A 21,857-nucleotide genomic window follows, 5' to 3' on the forward strand; every position below is an offset into this window, starting at 1 on the left:
GATATGAAGTTGTGTTTAATTACTGTGAAACGCTTTTATATATTTTTTTTTTCTTACGGATTTAAGAATACCTCTATTTATCAAGGGTTTGCTCGAAGTAATATTCTTATTGCGCTTTTCACAAACATGCGTATTCTGAAGTTCAAAAGCCAACTGACGATTGCGTTTTTCACTGCCGTCAATCATCTTATCGGACCTCTTAGGAAACAAAACTTTACTTTAACAGGTTCAAAAGGTCGTGGTTTCTGATTTGTGATTGGTGGATTTCGATCCGTTTTGTGTGTTTCTATGTTTCGAGGTTCGTTGCTTGTTATCGTAATTATGATTGGCGGCAGCGAAAAACGCAATTGTGAAGGCGGCTTTTGAACTTTAGAGTTCGCATGTTTGTGAAAAGCGGAGTAACATTCACGTTTTTTAGAGAAAAGCATGGTAGTATATTTGTGAAAGAAACTCCTTCAGTTATATTTTTCTCTTTCGGGCCCGAAACATTGACTACACATTCATCAGTGCATGAAAAAACTAGGTGGGATTGGGTCGAGCTCTCGCCATGTGAGGACATGTTTCTTCTCGCTCCCGAATAACGTTGAATATTTTGGGCTTTTTTTCTATACTTGGGAGACCTTCTTTACAGCACTAAAAGGAAAACTAGAACTAGCGACTTCGACCAAGAAGCAAAATCACCACTGAGGAGCGAAGAGAGTTTGCAACGAAGACATCATCGCTGATGAGATACTAGAAGACGCCATTTTAACTGACGACTGTGAAGCCCTTGAAGTAACGAGCAATATGGATACATTAATAAACAATTGAAGCTCATTTTATCCAAACTTGAAGGTTTAGAAACCAAACTAGAAACAGTAATTGAAACAATTAACCAGTTAAAATCGACGGTTAACAAGCCTGAGAGCGCAGTTGAAAAAGTTGAAGATGCCAAGCAGTTCAAAAAGTATGTCACTACGATGGATAAAGAAGTATCTTTTCTGAATAGTGACGTTGAAGAATTGAAAAGTGAAGAAAAAGAGCGATTGAAGAGAATTCTAGACTCCCACTGAGCGCCTGTTGTTTATAAAACCGCTAGCATTGTACTTACATTGCCATCGGATTACAGGAAAATAACAATGCATTCCAAGAAAGTTTGTTGTGGGCCAATTAGCAGCTCGTAAAGAAAAAAAACCGTAAGTTACTCGAAGCTTAAAGATTAATTTCAATAGCAAACGTTTTCCAGGAAACCAGTTCTATTCGAAACTTTGCATACAACACAGAGAAGACATATTTCCTTGACATAAGCTGCTATTTTGTCATTAGGTTGTAATTGGTTGATTTCTATCCATGTTGTTTATTTCGTCAGGTGGTAATTATGATTGACAACTAACTTTCTCGGAATATGTTGTTATTTTCCTGTAATCCGATTGGTCAACTTTGTCTAGGTGGCCCCGGTTATGGTAGTCGCACTGTAATAGTGGTTAATGCACAGCTGTTCGTAGAAATGACAACTTTCTTACTTAGCAGTACTAAGCATCGTTCTTCTTTTTTTTCCTTTTTTCCCCATTCCATTTTTTTCTTTTTGTTGTTGTCGTTCTTACCCTTTTTTGTTTTTCTTTTATGTTATGTTGAATTGTATAATTTATTTCATTAGTAATTATTCTTATAAAACATTGTAAAACTTGTTTCTAAATCATGAAAAACTATTTTTTAAAAATGTAAAATCTAGGTCAGGTCAACATTTAAATTGACACTCGTCAGCTAAATGTAAACTTACACGTCCTACACCGGTCCTATCTTTACGAGTTATGTGGATGAAATTATGATTTGAAATATTGGCATGATTCTAGAAGCCAGGTCTTAATAATACTACTAAACTAACTCTGAAAAGAATTAGCATCAGGATCATGATTGCTACAAAGGCTAAAATTTCAGGTAATAAAGGAACCTGAGGTTAGCTAATCTATCGAGATCCTAACGTAAAGCTCCATTTAACTGCTCAAACATTGAACGTCTTCGTTTACATGAATAAATGTTAATTCATCCATTAATGTGTCAAAAAGCACGTATTAGTCAGTACAAATACTTAACCATTTGGAAATGTTTATCACGAGTGGTAAAGCGATCTAAGATAAAATATGCTAAAGTTCAGCGCGCCTCCGAGGTCCTAGCCGTCAACTCCCTAGAGTTAATACCCAGCGTTTTAAAGACCTTTCTTCTTCTTCTTCTTCTTCTTCTTCTTCTTCTTCTTCTTCTTCTTCTTCTCATTATTATCATTATTATTATTATTATTATTATTATTATTATTATTATTATTATTATTATTATTATTATTATTTTTCCTTCCTCCTTGGCTTCCTTGAGTTTCTCCACGTAAGGAGGCGTGATAATAATCAATGACAGGCCTGCACGACTCACTGCGTTATGTTGTGGTCATTTTTTTGTGAACGCTGCCTTATATTTTTGTCCTAACGAGCATGTGATAATAATCAACGACAGGCCTGCAGGACCCACTGCGTTATGGTGTGGTCATTGTTATGAACGCTGCCTTATATTTTTGCACTAACGAGCATGTCTTTAAGTGATAATAATCAATGACAGGCCTGCACGACTTACTGCGTTATGTTGTTGTTGTTGTTCTAGAGAACAGCTTCCTATTGTTTCCAGTCACAAGATCGGCAAACAGTTACTCTCGGCTTTGGATGAGCTTGGTGTTGAATTCCACCCGTCTGCTCTTTATACGCTATAAAACTCGGTGTGCTCACTCGATTAAACTTTAAAACTAACCATATCCTTGATCTCTGACTTTCGATTCAACCACTTCGCACGTCTCGCCCGCCGACTCTTGTATTCCAGACACTCTGTTGTAGTTTCGTCCGCTTTGGTTCTCGAGGTACTCTATTTTTTTATTTTCCTGAAAACCCATGGCAGTTTTGATTTCATCCATATCTTTCTCAGCGCCCTTGAGTTGCGATTTTGAGGACGATAAATCCCCCTCGTCTTTTTTTTTGTGTGTGTGTGTATTCAAGACTTGCTTTGAAAGTCGCGACAGAGTTCGCCAATTTCTCGACCTTTGCATTGATAGTGGAGATAACAGAATCGAAGAGCAGTTTAAGGATGGACTCTTGAACATGGAACATTTGTTTAAGTGTTACATTGGAGACAAGGGCTCCTTTAGTTTACTTTTAGAGATTCCAGAGTTTATTATTGTGTCCTTCATCTTTCAGAGTTTCTGGCTGGTAAGTCAATTTGATAATTTATCTGGAGTCTGGTGATGACAGGGCTCAAAGGGGGCGAAAACAATAGAGAAGTATGGTTCCCCAGTTTGTTGTTACTCAAATGAAAAATAACAGGCGTTTCTTGTTTTGATTTCCTGACAGCTTATCCACCGAGATTTAGCTGCCCGGAACGTGTTAATTGGTGATAACCTGCGATGCAAGATCACTGACTTTGGAATGGCGAGGGACCTGGGAAACTCTGAAATTTATGTCAAGAAATCCAATGTGAGTTTCCATAGAAACGTAATTTGGGTGCCTACTTCTATTGTTTAGTTTGCAGGCTCATTTTCATGAGAGGACACAGAGGCTTTTTACCGGAAGTACCATCCCACGCAGGGATGTTTTCTCCGCGGGCAGCTAATCCGACTTAATCCCATTTAATTTGTCGCGCTCCTCAAAAGTGCGAAAATTTTCTTGTCGTGTATTAGATTTCAGATACATTTTCTTAATCTTCATTTTGCGCCAGAATAAATTAGTTTGCGCGCAAAGGGCTCCTAAAAAAATCAGAAGGTTGTCCCACTTCGAGTCCACTTTCTGGAGATACGCCGGCTTGGTAGCTGGAATACATTGCCGAGGCGAAGATCTGGCATTTTTTCCTCTTCGTCGTATTTTCTTCAGGACAAATGTTTATATTTGTAGTGAGAATGCAGCGCATATCGGTGGATTTTGCTTCATGCGGCTTGCTACCTCTGAAAGAAGAGTGCCGGATTTCATCGTTTTGTTCATGTTTATTAGTGTTGGCAAATGTAAGGTAAATGAACCGACCACTGTAAGGTAAGAATTGAAGTTTAAATTTGTTACTCGGCGAAAAATCGTGGAATTAGAATTCGTGAAACTCGTGAGTATATTACCTCTGTTACCTAATGTCATGCGATGACTCCTCGCTTTTTCGATGCGTAACACGGATACAAGCGATAAATTTCTTTCGCAAAGTATAATTTACTTAACGAGACCATTTGACGAATATTCCTCGTTATATGCTTTATTCATATTTGCTTGGCTTATTCAGGATGACAATGTTTGTGTGCTATAATTATGCTGATAAGTTTTTGCACCTTTATATTGAAACTCATGTAAGCCAAACGTTTGTTAACTCTAGCAAAACACTCTTCTATTATGGAGGAACTTTTAACGTCTTTCGGGGCCCTAAGATGGTGTCAAATTTTTAGGGAAAACAAAGCTTGATTTTTGGCCAAACAGACTATATCTTTTTTGTCTTTGAAGAGAGCGCGAGGCAAATGTCCGTGAGTACAGTGTAAGCCAGTGATTCGTTAGGTAGAGCTAACAAACATAGCCTGCACTTTAGGTGGCACACTCATGGGTGCAGTGTAACCCAGCGATTCTTTAGGCAGAGCTAACAAACACAGGCTGTACTTTAGGTGGCACACCCATGGGTGCAGTGTAACCCAGTGATTCTTTAGGCAGAGCAAGCATAGGCTGCACTTTAGGTGGCACACCCATGGGTGCAGTGTAACCCTGTGATACTTTAGGCAGAGCTAACAAACATAGGCTGCACTTTAGGTGGCACACCCATGGGGCAGTGTAACCCAGTGATTCTTTAGGTAGAGCCAACAAACATAGGCTGCACTTTAGGTGGCACACCCATGGGTGCAGTGTAACTCAGTGATTCTTTAGGTAGAGCTAACAAACATAGGCTGTACTTTAGGTGGCACACCCATGGGTGCAGTGTAACCCAGTGATTCTTTAGGCAGAGCTAATAAACATAGGCTGTACTTTAGGTGGCACACTCATGGGTGCAGTGTAACCCTGTGATACTTTAGGCAGAGCTAACAAACATAGGCGGCACGTTAGGTGGCACACCCATGGGTGCAGTGTAACCCAGTGATTCTTTAGGTAGAGCTAACAAACACAGGCTGTACTTTAGGTGACACACCCATGGGTGCAGTGTAACCCAGTGATTCTTTAGGTAGAGCTAACAAACATAGCCTGCACTTTAGGTGGCACACCCATGGGGTAGTGTAACCCAGTGATTCTTTAGGTAGAGCCAACAAACATAGGCTGCACTTTAGGTGGCACACCCATGGGTGCAGTGTAACTCAGTGATTCTTTAGGTAGAGCTAACAAACATAGGCTGTACTTTAGGTGGCACACCCATGGGTGCAGTGTAACCCTGTGATTCTTTAGGCAGAGCTAACAAACATAGGCTGTACTTTAGGTGGCACACTCATGGGTGCAGTGTAACCCTGTGATACTTTAGGCAGAGCTAACAAACATAGGCGGCACGTTAGGTGGCACACTCATGGGTGCAGTGTAACCCAGTGATTCTTTAGGTAGAGCTAACAAACACAGGCTGTACTTTAGGTGGCACACCCATGGGTGCAGTGTAACCCAGTGATTCTTTAGGTAGAGCTAACAAACATAGGCTGCACTTTAGGTGGCACACTCATGGGTGCAGTGTAATCCAGTGATTCTTTAGGCAGAGCTAACAAACATAGGCTTCACTTTAGGTGGCACACCCATGGGTGCAGTGTAACCCTGTGATTCTTTAGGCAGAGCTAACAAACATAGCCTGCACTTTAGGTGGCACACCCATGGGGTAGTGTAACCCAGTGATTCTTTAGGTAGAGCCAACAAACATAGGCTGCACTTTAGGTGGCACACCCATGGGTGCAGTGTAACTCAGTGATTCTTTAGGTAGAGCTAACAAACATAGGCTGTACTTTAGGTGGCACACCCATGGGTGCAGTGTAACCCAGTGATTCTTTAGGCAGAGCTAACAAACATAGGCTGTACTTTAGGTGGCACACTCATGGGTGCAGTGTAACCCTGTGATACTTTAGGCAGGAGCCATGTCCAGCACTGGCCATGAAATCCAGAGTTTCTTCACTTCTTACGTAGTTCTACACTTCTCAGAGGTGTGGAAGGTTGGAATATGCCGACAAAGTAAGGATATTGTCGCACTTTCCCCGAGTCACGAACCCTTTGTCATTCTTTACTTAGTTCCACACTTCTCAGAGGTCTGGAAGTGTGGAATAGTCGGACAAAGTAAGGATATTGTCGCACTTTTCCCCCAGTCATGAACCCTTTGTCATTCTTTACTTAGTTCTACACTTCTCAGAGGTGTGGAAGTGTGGAATAGTCCGACAAAGTAAGGATATTGTCGCACTTTTCCCCAGTCATGAACCCTTTGTCATTCTTTACTTAGTTCTACACTTCCCAGACGTGTGGAAGTGTGGAATAGTCCGACAAAGTAAGGATATTGTCGCACTTTTCCTGTCATGAACCCTTTGTCATTCTTTACTTAGTTCTACACTTCTCAGAGGTGTGGACGTGTGGAATAGTCTGACAAAGTAAGGATATTGTCGCACTTTTCCCCCAGTCATGAACCCTTTGTCATTCTTTACTTAGTTCCACACTTCTCAGAGGTGTGGAAGTGTGGAATAGTCCGACAAAGTAAGGATATTGTCGCACTTTCCCCCAGTCATGAACCCGTTGTCATTCTTTACTTAGTTCTACACTTCTCAGAGGTGTGGAAGTGTGGAATAGTCCGACAAAGTAAGGATATTGTCGCACTTTTCCCCAGTCATGAACCCTTTGTCATTCTTTACTTAGTTCTACACTTCCCACACGTGTGAAAGTGTGGAAAAGTCCGACAAAGTAAGGATATTGTCACACTTTCCCCGAGTCACGAACCCTTTGTCATTCTTTACTTAGTTCCACACTTCTCAGAGGTGTGGAAGTGTGGAATAGTCCGACAAAGTGAGGATATTGTCGCACTTTTCCCCAGTCATGAACCCTTTGTCATTCTTTACTTAGTTCTACACTTCCCACACGTGTGGAAGTGTGGAAAAGTCCAACAAAGTAAGGATATTGTCACACTTTCCCCCAGTCACGAACCCTTTGTCATTCTTTACTTAGTTCCACACTTCTCAGAGGTCTGGAAGTGTGGAATAGTCCGACAAAGTAAGGATATTGTCGCACTTTTCCCCCAGTCATGAACCCCTTGTCATTCTTTACTTAGTTCCACACTTCTCAGAGGTCTGGAAGTGTGGAATAGTCCGACAAAGTAAGGATATTGTCGCACTTTTCCCCAGTCATGAACCCTTTGTCATTCTTTACTTAGTTCTACACTTCTCAGAGGTGTGGAAGTGTGGAATAGTCCGACAAAGTAAGGATATTGTCGCACTTTCCCCCAGTCATGAACCCTTTGTCATTCTTTACTTAGTTCTACACTTCTCAGAGGTGTGGAAGTGTGGAATAGTCCGACAAAGTAAGGATATTGTCGCACTTTTCCCCAGTCATGAACCCTTTGTCATTCTTTACTTAGTTCTACACTTCCCACACGTGTGGAAGTGTGGAAAAGTCCGACAAAGTAAGGATATTGTCACACTTTCCCCGAGTCACGAACCCTTTGTCATTCTTTACTTAGTTCCACACTTCTCGAAGGTGTGGAAGGGTAGATTAGTCTGACAAGGTAAGTTTAATGTCGCACTTTCCCTGAGTCACGAGAAGCTCAGTAAGCTTTATGAGCACTTGGTTTTATTTCTGTATGGTTTTTTACATTTTTCCTAAAGAACTATTTTTATTTTTAATAGCAGATATAACCATTGTTTCAATGCCAGCTGTTGAAAGAAACTTAAAGTTAAGAAATCCGATCACCAACCAAGCTTTCTTCCTTATCAGTACGGGTTCAAATTTGATCATTGTTAGATCACGCCATATATCCACTGTTTCTCAGTTTTTCCTCTTCTCTAAGGTTATGTAAATGCTGGACATAAATTATGAAAAAGACGAAGTGTCCTCTGTTCATTTTCCTTGTCATTTTTGCATATTTGGACAGCCAAGAGAAGGTCTGCTCGCAAACTTCTGTGTCAATCTGTAGGTGAAACACAAAGAGGTCAGATGACAACATCAAAACGTCTGTATATCGCTTCATGGTAGAATGCACTTATATGCCGCGAAAGGATTAATTACCGTGATTAAATAACTTAGTAAGTGATAAGATTAAAATAAGTTTCAGTGTTGTGGCCGACGACCTATTAAATGAAACTGAGATCTTTATAGTACTAAATAAAATTAATAACATTGCACACCACATCTTTTTCCTCTCATTACCCCTTTGAGCTCTTCTACGTTGTTTGCGTCGCAGTTTTCTTTGCACCACTGATCGACATGGCCCTTCATGTGCATTTTGTCCACCAGAATCGATAGCTGTGACAATCTCTTTGCAGTCCTTGTCACGTCCCGTCGAGAAGGGTTTTGAGCAAATTTCTTCCAATGGCATCCATCGTCATAAATAATGTACCCTGCGAGTAAATGATCAGTGGATGGTCATGGACAGGGTACAGAACTGTAATGATAAAAATCTTATTTCACGGCTTTGTGTATGTTTTTATTATTATTATTATTATTATTATTATTATTATTATTATTATTAATACTATTTTCAGTACACAATGATATACAACAATTTTTAATGAGTGTTTCTTACTTAAAGCCTCAAATATCTTTTCATTCCGGCTTAACAAATCGTGCAACACTGCGTAGACTTGAGTCTTTGATTCCGCGCAAAATAATTCCGACCACCGGGTAATCACTCCACACGGCGACATAATACAAAGTATTCCTAGGAGTAAACAATCATTTTGTGAATACTAATTTGTGAACTTGAGAGGAAGTAAATCAAACATTTTTAACGAACACTCTAAAAATAAGTATATTCATGTAGATGCTCCTGCCTGTATTTCTAGACGTCTACACTAGGGGCTTGCGCTGAAAAAAAATTTACGTAGCCATGTTCATGAGAAGAAACAAAAAATTTAGTAATGTAAAATTACATTTGAATCACTTTTGAATTCTGTGAAGAAGCTGTTCTATATTACAGTCAGGATTCCGCGTGACAATATCGAAATATATATAAACTCAGTACTAAAATTCTGGTCAAATTCAATCCTCAAGGTGTATAGTGACCGCAAGGAGACCCTCCATTGTGACGGGGCTTGTGCCCTGAAAAGAGAACAATTTGCATTTTACCTGCAGAGCGGTCATTCTTCCTCTGCCTTGCATCTCGGTCCTTCTCTGTTTTGCAGGACAAGGTTGCGTCTCTCTTGCATGCAAAAATTCTGTATTTACAACAAACCACAAATCAGCTATAAAGTTTCCCGCCTAATTATTTGGAAAGTTCTTGTGGAATTATTTGAGTTTACCAAATATGAACCCTTTTTTCGATCTCATGGTAATTTTATTGTAATCTCCCACAAACATTATAGCTTTGCTTATCAACAGAGCTACGTACTATTCGGGTCAAAACTGTCCGTAATAGAGGAGTCGGCAGTAGTATGACTAAGTGTCCCAGCCATGAAATGACAATTGAGCAATAATACTAGAAGTACGAAACCAACAATGGAATGCAATCTGAATTGTATGGTTTTCTGCTTTTCACTACATGTCTTTGTATTTTCTTAGTATCTTTTTTATAAGAAGCTTAGTTTTTTATGGTTTTTCTTTCATACCCTTCTTGTGGTATTTCATTGTTGGAACATTTCGGCTTCTTTTCAGGTGGTTGAGATGATTCTCCTCTCTGGAATGCTGACTTTAGCGTACATGACATCTGACCATTGTAATTGTCTCCTACCACTGTTACCACTGTTTCCAGTCTTTTCTCATAACCTTCTATCAGAAATGTTGAGATCCCGTTGCATGGTTCCCACGTGGCCTCAGACTCACTTTTTCCCAAATACTTCACCTAACAATGAAGGGAACAAGAGCGCAATAAGAATTGCTACATTATTTAACTTGGCCGAAAGAATATTATGCCACATTTAAGACTGTTAACAACATGGAAATAAGTAAGACATGGAGCAGTTTTAACGTGACTTTCGCGTTAATTGTTGGTTAGGCCAAGTTGTTGTTGTTGCGTGTGTGTGACCCTTTTCTTTGTACAATGATTTGCCTTGCCTTCTTTAACTATTTCAATTTTTCTGCTTGTTATTTATGTTAGCATGACAAACGTTATATTTCTTGACATCTTCGTTTATGTACCTTGTAATAGGTGTTACTCCTCGTCACTTTACTATCCATAATTTTTTCTATCACAAACTCTTTATCTGAGATTTTTCCATTTGCCTTGGCTCTTGCACGGGTGATCGGTCCGTAAGAGAAATCCTCACATTCAATGGCAGCACCAGCAACTTTTTCCTCATCAGAAGCCGTTTCCAGGTTACACACAAATTCTGCATGGTCTTCACAAAACCTGGAGTTATATGCAGGTGAATTGATACAGCCAGTGCGAATTGAGCCAGGTAGACCTTCATACGATATGTAACCAGCGTCTCTAGCCATGCAAACGTCTCTCCGATTTTTCATATTTCCATCTAAGACAAGGCAGCGGCCACATCCAGGAAACGTGCAGGAATGGCCTGGAAAGAGAAAGAGGTTTTGTCAACATATTATTTAACCTCACTTCTTTTGACTTAGAAGAAGACAAGATACCTTTAGCACGTTTTTTTTAAGTAGAAAAAACAACAAGATTTTGGGACGTTTTGACTTCTGACAAGACAACAAAAAATGACGTCCTACCTGCATAGTGCGCAGTGAATGCTTCGTGAAGAGACGGAGCCAGATTGGTGATAGTTTCGCTGAAATTCTTGAAGGATATTTTGTTCAGAATAAAGGATCCCGGGAAGAAATGTATCATTTGCAGCAGAGCATACTGAAGGTGTGCGTGCTCTAGTCGGCGTCTATCCAGCTGCTCCCTCTCCTTTAGTATTTCCTCTGCTGTCTTGTTTGAACTAAAAGAACAAGGCAGTCTTTGTTTGTTTATATTTTAGCGCTCATTTGTCTCTCGGTAAATCTAGTTTGGAAATTTATGTAACCCACATAGTAGTTTCTTTCTGAATAGTTTTTGATGAATTCGGCTAAATCCGTTCTTTGTTGGTAAAGACTACTTTTACTGTCATCTGTTCAGTCACTCGACTCAGTGCGAAGTTTAAATTATGAAGAGGAGTTGTCTGTGACAGGTTGGTCAAAAGGAGTAATTAAGTCATATACCGCTCTATAGATTACCTGACTCGATTACCAATTTTCACCTTGATAGTAATAATAAGATACACATTCAGTGGTAATAGTAATGACACACGCGATTTCTCTGTATGTCGTGAGTACCACTTTCAAACTAGCTAATTCACTGTATCCCCTTTGTTTGCTTTTTTCACATTTTAAGTTCCCCATCCTAGTTACCCGCAAGTCGTATAGCATAACGACTACTTTTTAATATGTTTTTTCTTTATGCGCCTTTTAATAAGAAATCAAGGAAGAATATTTGACTTGGGAAGCTTTATTTCTAGAGTTGCACCCCCAAACATCCGCTAACACTAACGTATTTCACCATAATCAGTTTCTTTTCCGTGCAATACACGTTTTTATTATTTTGGCCTGTTACTTTTAACAAAACGTGAACGAACTATTGCGTGTCTCTTTCTAATGCGTGTGGCTTTTTGGAATGTCACTGTTGCAGATAAAACGACTAAATAACTTCCGTCACTCACCTGTTATCCTTTCCAGAAAATGTCTCCTCGCTATCAGCTTGGTGTACATGGTCTTCCTTTCCCTTCTCTGAGCTAGACGTCTTCTTTAGCCCGCGTTTGTACCCGTAAATTGCATTATAGATGTTCGCTTTTTGGTTGTAGGAAAGTTGTCCGATTAATAGTTCAGCATCAAAGCTCTTTAGAAAACTCGTAGTGAATGCGGTCTGTTGGGTAGACAAGAAAAACTTATTTTCCATCCAGTCATCATCATAGAAAATCTCAATACCATCGGGGGAGTATTTCCCGTAGTATTGGCGAAATTTGCAGGTGGGTTTTCGGCAAAATTTAATGTAATGACATCCAATGTACGTGCCCTGTTTGTCATCATAAACAACAATCTTTCTGACACTCTCCCTTGCTTTGAGTAACAACTTATCTCCACACACTTTACAATGACAGTTTTTTGAGATGAGGACGCACCCTAACGGATTGTTGTCCTTTGTGGACCATGTGCAAAGTTCTTCAAACAAACTGGCATCGGTCCTGAATAACTCTGAATCCATTTCCATCAGATTCTCAACCCACAGTTGTGCATCTTTTGTTGTGACTCTTTCTGTTGTTGAAGAGCCTGAACAGAAAGCGTCATTAGCAAAGGATGTCACTTGTTCCCAAAACTGCGGCAACTCCTGCGGTAGGTGTATAGCGGCAAAACCAAGACGTCTGATTGAGGACAATTTGAATCCGAAATTTGCGAGAACACTAAACATCGCTCAAGTGGACTTACGTTTCCTCCAGACAAACAGAAATTGGAAAGTTATACGTGTTTCAGATATATTATTAACAAGACAATCATCCCGACGTGTCATGTAATTAAATGTCCTGTCAAGCCCGTTTAGCTAAAAGGAACATAACCAGTTCAGGACTTCGCACTTGAAACACGCAAAATTACGGGGAACACGCAACCCTAAACTAAATATAAGGGACCCCCCAATCGTGTGAATAGTGTAGTGATCAGTCGCTGAAGTAAAGAGAATATCATCGCGTCGAAAGGACAACCAAAGAGTAGCTCTAAACAAGTGCTGGACGGAGGATTTGGACTGGAACCTCGTTCCCGATTCTATACGGACGGTAAGCTGTGAGTTGTGATTAACGAGGGGATTAACTGACACACTTAATTCTGTTGGAAGCCGACCACTGCCGTTTCAGTAATTAGAATATAACTCAACTGTTATAGTATTTCAACGCAAATTGACAGTGAAGCGGATAGTAATTTTTCAAGCAACCGCTAACCTGCTTAAACATCAACGGGAAAGCTGACCGGGTGGCCGGGGAGGGGTTGGATTGTTGTCCGTCTCTTCGCTTTGATATCAACGGCTACTTAGAGGGTAATGTTGTTAACACCTTGACTTTTAAGTTAAGGGCATACCGTAAAATCCTTTTGGCTACGCTCTTCGACCCAGTTACCCTCGAGGTATTGGTATTGCTGATTAAACTGATTAGATATAAGCCCATTTTCTGGGGGCCAATCCGTGTTTAGCTTTAGTGATTCGACTTAATCGTTGTTCGCGACTTTAAGTAATTATAAAGTCCATTTCTGTCTTTGTTTGTAGGGTACAGCTCAAATCGGAAAGGCCCTGAGTATTCCTGCAACTGCGGTCCTGTCGGGCTTATTGATGTTAATTTCGTATTTTTCCTCTCACGCCGTGGTAAATCCTTTTGGGAAGGATTGGTTTGAACCTATGATATTATGGATTGTAATTGTAATGCCAACCGGTGCAGGAAAGTCGACGTTGTTTAAATTTTTGAGGGGAATTTTGGATACCGTGAGAAAACGCGTTATCGCAAGTGGAAAAGATACATCGAACAACGATGCTCTTCCAGACTGGGCAGTAGAGGAGGCTTCAATGGAAAAAATGGGGGCTATGATGGCTGAAAATGGCAACAAATTAATTGGACTCTATGACGAGATCACGCATTTTCTCACACAAATAAACGTTTACAGAAATCGCGGCCTCTCGGACACACACGACCTGGCTATGTTTCTTCAACTGTACAATGGATTACCTTGGTCACGGAAAACAGGTTAGACTTACATAATATCAATTTTTTAAGGAGTCCACCCTCTTTTGGGGTCTCAGTTCAGTAAATTTCGTTAGTCTTGGTTGATACTCTCATTAATTAAGGCATAACTATCGTGGTTAGATTGACAAAGGTTTGAGGAAAAACAATCCTCTCTACTCGTCACCACGATAATGAGACAGAGAGATTGCGTAAATTTGATTTATCATAGAGTTGAGTGGTCAAGACAAGAGCAGTTTAGTAGACTGCCTATTTTATTTAACAAATTTGAAAAAGGACAAAAATTTTCAAGCGAGAAGATTATGCCCCCAGGGAATGTTACAATAAGAGTTACTAATTTAAGTCACGAAAAGGAAATAATTCTGTGAAAAAGAAACAACGCAACAACTTGTGGTGTCGGCCACATTATACCCAGTAGCATCCAAGATCCATTAAAAGCATTAAAAGTCAGTAGACAAAGCGCGACCCTTAGTCCTGCCCCAAATACTAGTAGAAGGACAGTGATTTTTCAAAGGAATTTCAATTGTTTCCATCGTACAAAATTTTCAATACTTATCTTAAACTGCCATGAGCTTTGGAAAGTGTTGATCGAGCATCGGTCATGGTTACTCCAAGGGAAAATGAAACTACCATAACACATTAGCTCAGTCGTAACGAGGATCTCAAACATTGCTTCTCCTTCTTGGCTGTTTATATTACAGTGGGTGGAGACTGTAACTTTTCAATGGAGTTCACTAGTCTCACAGTAGGTGGTTTTACTCAGCCATCAACGGCCACTAACATAATGACCGTCCCTGGAAACGCAGAAAAAGGACTCTCGCAACGCTTTCTGTGGATTTGTCCCGAACCAAAATTCTTAGAGTATGACACACTTGGGAAGGTGGATGAAACCTTCTATAACAAAATCGGTAAGTGGAATAAATAAAAACTGCGTAACATTTCGGTAACTTGTCATAACTTTCCTTTCTATGAGTCGGCATAAACTAGCTTTCTTTAAAACCTATCAAGCGTTATCTTAATATCTGTCTGATCATTGCAGCTACAGTGAAATATCCTGTTGAAGTTGGATTCTTTAAGATATTAAAAGAAAAAGTATACATTCTTCTTTGTGTGTTTAAATACAGTCCTCAATCAATCAGAACGCCAAAGTCCTATGCTCCATGATCTACGCAAGAGCCCGGGTTAAGGAATGTATCATTAAGCAGAGGTATGCGCGTGAAGATGTGTTGTGTTGCTACCCGGGCTCTTTTCCCTTTTTGACCTGTTGTCGCTGTCGTTGTACCATAATTGCATAATTGCTTAATTGTTGTCTCTGATCGTTTCAGTGAATTTCTCAGTTTGGACTCCAGAACCCCGGGAGTTAACAAACAATTTTCCTTTTGTAAAACACATTATAGTGCAGTAGTGTCAGCTTCCCTTCAGAAAGTCAAGAAATCAACAAACACGAAACCTTAAGGTTTCCTTTCGCGAGCGCAAATTAGCTTAAAAAGAATTGCAGCTTGTTCATCTATTTTGCCCTTGCATAAACGTTGCATCGCAAGGCATATTATTACTGATTTATTCATCTTTTTGTTATCTTCAGTTAATCTGCTCTTCATGTTTGCTGTTAAGCAGCGTAAATCTCCAAGGAAGATCACAGAAATTTACCTAACAGACCTTAGTAACGATCTTTTCAAGGACGCCTTTAATAGGATCCAAGAAAACTTAAAGGGGATTTCTGGAAGAGACGACTTACTATGCGGTATGTATATGAGTATCTTACACTTACTTAGGATTCCTCCTTAGTGAACTGTCGTCAGATCTAGGGGGACGTTTTTCAGCAAGCATAGCGATCGTAGCGACGTGTATTAACAACTGCCTGCTCCAGTTTTCTCTACTGACAGAGAATGACCGTAATGCCTTCTTAAAGTTGAGCCGAAAATATCTAAATTCGAAAATAACCCACTCCCACCCAAAAATGTTGATAAAAATACTAACTCTTGTCTAATTTTGAAATGGTTTGTTTGTTCGTAGGACTGTTAAGCAAAAGTAAAGGACTCATTCTACGGATGACTGGGTGTCTTCACTGCTTGTTTCAGCTAGACTCTTTTAATGATGCTTTCTCGTCGGGTGAATCAGACGTTGAGCCCTCCACGGTTGTTACAGACAGTGCCGTCAAAGCAGCTGTAAATTTCGTTGCGACTTGTATTAACCATACCCTATATTTATGTGGAAGGAATTCCTCGGCAGAAGAAGTCCGAATGCTCCAGGATGACATTGCTCGAACGCCGACACAGACGTCAACGGATGAACCTGCCAAGCCAGTGGCTAATCCTGGAGGATACGTACTTCTTCTGCCTGGGAAGAGATTGCACATCACAGCCCTGAATGAAAAAAAGAAATTTAGGGACATGGGGAATATGCAAGGGGCAGTGGACACGATCACCAGTCTCGAACAGGATGGACTCGGAATCGTTATTTCAACGAAGACACAGGGAACCGCAAAGGTTGGTGGCGACAAATCCGTTTTGAATTTACCACACAAACACTAGAGTCTCAGAACGTATATTTTTTCCCATTTTCCCCTCAACTGGTGTTTTATGCATTATAGACGTAATTATTATAATACCGTGGCTCTTATTCCCTTCATTGTTCTTTGTTCGTAGCAATACACATTCGTCAAGACTGACATAGAGAAGGGGGGAGAAGCGGAATTGGCGGACAAACTGGCGAAGTACGCAGTAACTCTTCGACAGTATCGCCAGTCTTTGATGGAAGAAGAGATACTTCCTTCAAGGAAAAGGTAGACTTTTTTTGTCATTGTTTCTTTCTTCCAATGTCAGAATTTTTTATCGACATTAACTTTTATCATAATCAGCAGCCAGTGATGAAAACTTTCCATGATTTTGCAGTAGACGTGCCGTTTATAATGAATATTGAAAATTAAAATAAATTAATTGTACGATGGTATGCTACCTTTATCAAAAACCGAAGCGGACTTATGCAGGTCACTCCTTCAACCAGAGAAACACGGCATAATTCTAAAAATATATGATAACTCGACCTTTAAGATGGAACAAAATTTGAAAGGAGGGCCACAGAAGACAAAAAGATTACCAACGCGTTCAATCATTTACATCTGAGTTTTGAGACATCGAAGGATAATTAATATATTCAGTTTTAACGCAGCATATTGATGTGCTACATCTTAACAAGTAATTCGTCAATACTCAAACGGAAAAAAACAATGCATGCTATCAGCCTTCAAGATAGTTACCCAGATAAAAGAAAATAAAAATCAATTTACACGAGCTAGAGACACTGTTTTCCATCAGAATGTATCGTGAAGTGCAAATGATCCCAGGAAAGTAAGACTGAATTGGCTATTTTTTCCCTTTAATTGTAGCGCGAAAAGGAAAAATGGCCATGAAAGCGCATTAGAAGTGACGGCAGAGTCTCCCAGGCGCTCGCCACGATTAACGGGATCACCGACAGACGCAACACCACGCTCGGAGGCGAGCGGCTCAAGGCCAAGAAACCTCGAAAAAGAATTCACCTAACGGTGACTCTCGAAAGACAAAGAGGAGGGTGGACCATGCAAATATTTTAGTATTGTCACGTGCCGTAGAGATAACATAAATATTGCCGGCCCTATAACACGCACCTAAACAGTGATTCCCGCTTTTCAACAGAGAGATCTGCAGGTAGCTACTCTAGGCCGATAAGTCACAATTATTAGTTTATACAGAATGCTGTATATTTTTAGACCAATTTAGGTCATGAACCTGAAGAAGGGATAGAACAATAACAATTGATTTGAGCATTAAGTTTATCAAGGTGATCTTAAAGCGAGGAAGATAGAACGCACATTCACTGCATTCTTTACTGCCTATTTTTAGCGTTGTCACGATCGTAAATGTGGCATTCACATTTAATGATATGGAAATTCCTTAGACAAAACGCTTTATACCCAAAGGGTTTGAATTGGGTATGACATTGAGTCGGCCGAATAGATCTATAGGAAGGAGAAGAACCCAGAATAAGACGTCTCATATATGGCACATTGATGAAAAATTTCAAACATAAAAATCCATAGATGAGATGACTTCGTTCAGGTTTCCGTTGAAAAATAAATAAATAAATAAACTAAGATAAAGGACTGACGGGGACTTCGTGACAGAGAAAACGTAGGCTTGTTTTATGGTCGGGTATTCAAACAGATGGCAGTGAAACAAGGCTAATATCTTCTAGTCACGGAATTGTTGTCTTAACTTAAAAATAGCATTTAGAAAGATGTAAAACGAGTTGAAGGAATAAAACCAACAAATACTCCCACTGCGCTTTATTCTCATTTCATACATAGAAGTGTAACTAAGGAAAGAATGACAAGGGGTTAGTGCCTGTGAAAAAATGTGACATTATCCTGACTTTGTCAGACTTTTCTACACTTCCACACCTCTGAGAAGTGTAGAACTAAGTAAAGAATGACAAGGGGTTCTTAACAGGGAGGAAAGTGTGACATTATCCTGACTTTGTCAGACTTTTCCACACTTCCACACCTCTGAGAAGTGTAGAACTAAGTAAAGAATGACAAGGGGTTCTTAACAGGGAGGAAAGTGTGACATTATCCTGACTTTGTCAGACTTTTCCACACTTCCACACCTCTGAGAAGTGTAGAACTAAGTAAAGAATGACAAAGGGTTCTTAACAGGGGAAAAGTGTGACATTATCCTGACTTTGTCAGACTTTTCCACACTTCCACACCTCTGAGAAGTGTAGAACTAAGTAAAGAATGACAAGGGGTTCTTAACAGGGAGGAAAGTGTGACATTATCCTGACTTTGTCAGACTTTTCCACACTTCCACACCTCTGAGAAGTGTAGAACTAAGTAAAGAATGACAAAGGGTTCTTAACAGGGGAAAAGTGTGACATTATCCTGACTTTGTCAGACTTTTCCACACTTCCACACCTCTGAGAAGTGTAGAACTAAGTAAAGAATGACAAGGGGTTCTTAACAGGGGGAAAAGTGTGACATTATCCTGACTTTGTCAGACTTTTCTACACTTCCACACCTCTGAGAAGTGTAGAACTAAGTAAAGAATGACAAGGGGTTCTTAACAGGGGAAAAAGTGTGACATTATCTGACTTTGTCAGACTTTTTCACACTTCCACACCTCTGAGAAGTGTGGAACTAAGGATGAAAAAGGAAAGTAGGGATCTTGTGGCCAGCACTGGACATTTGTGTTAGGCAGAGCTAACAAACATAGGCGGCACGTTAGGTGGCACACCCATGGGTGCAGTGTAACCCAGTGATTCTTTAGGTAGAGCTAACAAACATAGGCTGCACTTTTGGGGGTACACCCATGGCTGAGTGTAACCTAGTGATTCTTTAGGTAGAGCTAACAAACATAGGCTGAACTTTAGGTGGCACACCCATAGGTGCAATGTAACCCTGTGATTCTTTAGGCAGAGCTAACAAACATAGGCTGTACTTTAGGTGGCACACCCATGGGTGCAGTGTAACCAAGTTATTCTTTACTTGTGCAGTGTAACCAAGTGATTCCATTTTTTTTCAGCTCTATTTTCGCGGCTTTTGCGATACAAACTAAATTCATTTTTAGTTGTGATGGCATTACACTGCTTAATCATGACGGCTTTGGAAGAAACTGAATATATTGCTCTCCGCGATTTCGCAAAATCGCTGCGGAAATTAAAAAATATCTTCTTCCAAAAAAGCGTTTTCACGCTTCTTTCTCTAGTCCTTTATCTCGTTTGTCTCGCTTTCTAAAGGTCCTCGAGAACAGAATAAGACAATATTTTATTACCTATAACCTAAAAACCTGATTTTTGACCAGATCGAAATAAAACTGACCTCTGAAATGGAACGAGAAAAGCCTTTTATTTTTGCCGGCTTCGGCCTGCCGACGCGATCGTGTCTGTTTTGCTTTGAAGCCTCATCCGGTATGATTTTCGGGGCGGCGCATAAGCCAGAACGCAGAAGTTATCCGGGATAGGTGAACATGGCCTTAGTTACTGAAGACTTTCTTGCTGGGGTCGGAATGAAGAATTGCCAGCGTCTTGTATTAGGGTGTTTACGCAACGACGACGAAGGCAACGTGAACGGCAAAAAAGCAATAGGTTTTTAGACAAGCAAAACAACAACTTTGCACGTGCATCACGGTTTTTTGTACACTTCTCTGTCGTTGTTGCACGAGTACAACGTTAAACTGCCTAATTTCACGTTTTTTCGAGGACAGGACCAAAAGAAAACAACTTTCTTTTTCTTTTCCTGGACTTTGATGCAGTCCTTTAGAATCCAACTCCAAAAAAGTTTGCCATCATTTGACGAATTAAACAAGATGGAATAAGCGCGATAAAGTTTGACGCGGCGCAAATTCACTTTTTAAGTGACGTTATCGTAGCCGCCGCCGTCGTCGTTGGGTAAACTCCCTATTGTCTCCTTCCAGATCGTTTTACATATCGCTTAAAGAGGACTGAAAGAAGACAGGGTATTTTGCGTGCTTGACTTTAAGTTTTTCGGTCGTATTGTGTGTTTTTGAATGTCGTTTCCTTGCTCTTCCTTCTCCATTACTAACAGTGAAAGAGGAAAGGAAAGACTGTACGTGGATTTAAGAATACTGGTAACATGAAAGACCTAGCTTTCCTACCACGAATAAGGGCATTTCAGTAACTGTTGCTCGGTGTAAGCAGGTTCTAAAAAAGAATTTTAAGATAGTTTGTGTTTTCACTGTTAGGGTCTGGTACCTGTGAAATGGATGGCGGTGGAGTCGTTAAAATATCAAGTTTATACCATAGAGAGTGACGTGTAAGTTGATAGTAAACTTGAATTATAGATTTAGAGAGCTTCAATTTATGCCGAAGTTCACCACATACTCTGTCTACTCATAGTCGTGTTTATAAGTTCGGTGTTTACTATTTACTGCTTTTACAGGCAATTTCAAATCACGCTCGTTACTGCTCTGTACTATTTTCATGAAATTTATTAAAATGAACCGCACGTAACGCTCACTTATCTGAAAATGACCCCCCCAAACCAATCAAGAGTTTGAAATGACCCCCAGCAAAACGCCCCCTCCCCTCACAGCCAATAAACGACCAGCCCTTAACACCCGTCTTAATGTTTTTTTTTTTGCTTTAGTCCTGCCATTAGCCTGCGGACACAGACGTATTTCCGGTCGTCGCTTATCTCCAACCCCGAAAAAATTTGGGTGGAGAGAAGCGACGACCGGAAAAATGTCTGTATGCGCAGGCTAGTCGTCTGCCATAACCTTTTTGTCAATTTAGGTGGAGTTACGGGATCGTACTGTATGAAATATTTACCCTCGGTAAGTAAGTATTTCTAAAGCTTAAGGTTAATGTAAAAGAAGGAAATCAGTTCGCTTTTTGTCATCTACTTCTGCCAAAATGCTTTATGGTAACGGCGAAAACCATCAGAAGAAAAATCAGATTTGAACTGAAACCACGGTAATAGTAGCCTCTAGGGCCGACCTATCATTGAATGCTTGAACTGGGGACATGCGAGTAATCTGGTTTCTTTGAACATCAACGTCTGGACAACGTCTGGACCGAATCTACGACCTCACTGGCACTAGCCCTTTGCTATCGACGGTCATCTCACGTCAGCTCACGTTCCTTGCCCACATTTTGCGTATGGAGAAGGATGAATCCGCTATTAAAGATTCTCGCGTTGTCTAAGCCCTCCCATGGGAGAAGACCCCCAGGTAGACCGCAAAAGTCCTTTTCCAGCCAATTCCGGGAATGGATTGACCCCAATAAGCATTTCTCAGAACATGACATCGTGCGCACTGCCTAAGACCGAGCCAGTTGGAGACGACCCCGACGATACCAATCAATGAAAATCAATTATTGATTTCAATCAATATTGTAAATAAAAATCAATAAAAATCTATTGATTGATATTGATTGGCGTAGCCAATCGATAAAAATCGATAATCACTCACCGATGCGTCTAAGCGTTATTGATTTACATTGATTGCTATTGATAATCAATAGCTGATTGTGCAAGAATAAA

At 40.2% G+C, this 21,857-nt stretch overlaps 2 protein-coding genes across 4 annotated transcripts in view; both read left to right on the plus strand.

The window, feature by feature from the left end:
- Positions 1–21,857, plus strand: part of LOC140924507 (uncharacterized) — a 56,217-nt gene that overhangs the window by 29,585 nt on the left and 4,775 nt on the right. For 2 of the 3 annotated variants that reach the window (XM_073374528.1, XM_073374529.1), the window contains 3 exons: positions 3,363–3,485; positions 20,560–20,630; positions 21,110–21,150. In XM_073374528.1, the coding sequence (XP_073230629.1) occupies positions 3,363–3,485; positions 20,560–20,630; positions 21,110–21,150 (235 nt within the window). Of the gene's footprint in view, positions 1–3,362; positions 3,486–20,559; positions 20,635–21,109; positions 21,151–21,857 lie in introns of those variants that run through there. The other variant, XM_073374530.1, reaches the window with a different exon arrangement.
- Positions 12,612–18,104, plus strand: LOC140925142 (uncharacterized). Its single transcript, XM_073375100.1, has 7 exons — positions 12,612–12,874; positions 13,357–13,828; positions 14,527–14,733; positions 15,408–15,566; positions 15,839–16,311; positions 16,471–16,607; positions 17,211–18,104. Exons 2-7 carry the CDS (start codon positions 13,420–13,422, stop codon positions 17,362–17,364), a joined length of 1,539 nt encoding a protein of 512 aa, XP_073231201.1. The 5' UTR covers positions 12,612–12,874; positions 13,357–13,419; the 3' UTR covers positions 17,365–18,104.

The sequence above is a fragment of the Porites lutea genome, chromosome 14 (genome assembly GCF_958299795.1).
Source record: "Porites lutea chromosome 14, jaPorLute2.1, whole genome shotgun sequence".
Lineage (NCBI taxonomy): Eukaryota > Metazoa > Cnidaria > Anthozoa > Scleractinia > Poritidae > Porites > Porites lutea.

Bases quoted from the DNA above. Each gene is read 5' to 3' on its own strand.
- LOC140925142 (XM_073375100.1), top strand. From the start codon at position 13,420: ATGTTAATTTCGTATTTTTCCTCTCACGCCGTGGTAAATCCTTTTGGG. The intron at 13,829-14,526 runs GTTAGACTTACA...TTTATATTACAG, and splicing joins ACCTTGGTCACGGAAAACAG to TGGGTGGAGACTGTAACTTT. The intron at 16,608-17,210 runs GTAGACTTTTTT...CTTTAATTGTAG, and splicing joins ATACTTCCTTCAAGGAAAAG to CGCGAAAAGGAAAAATGGCC.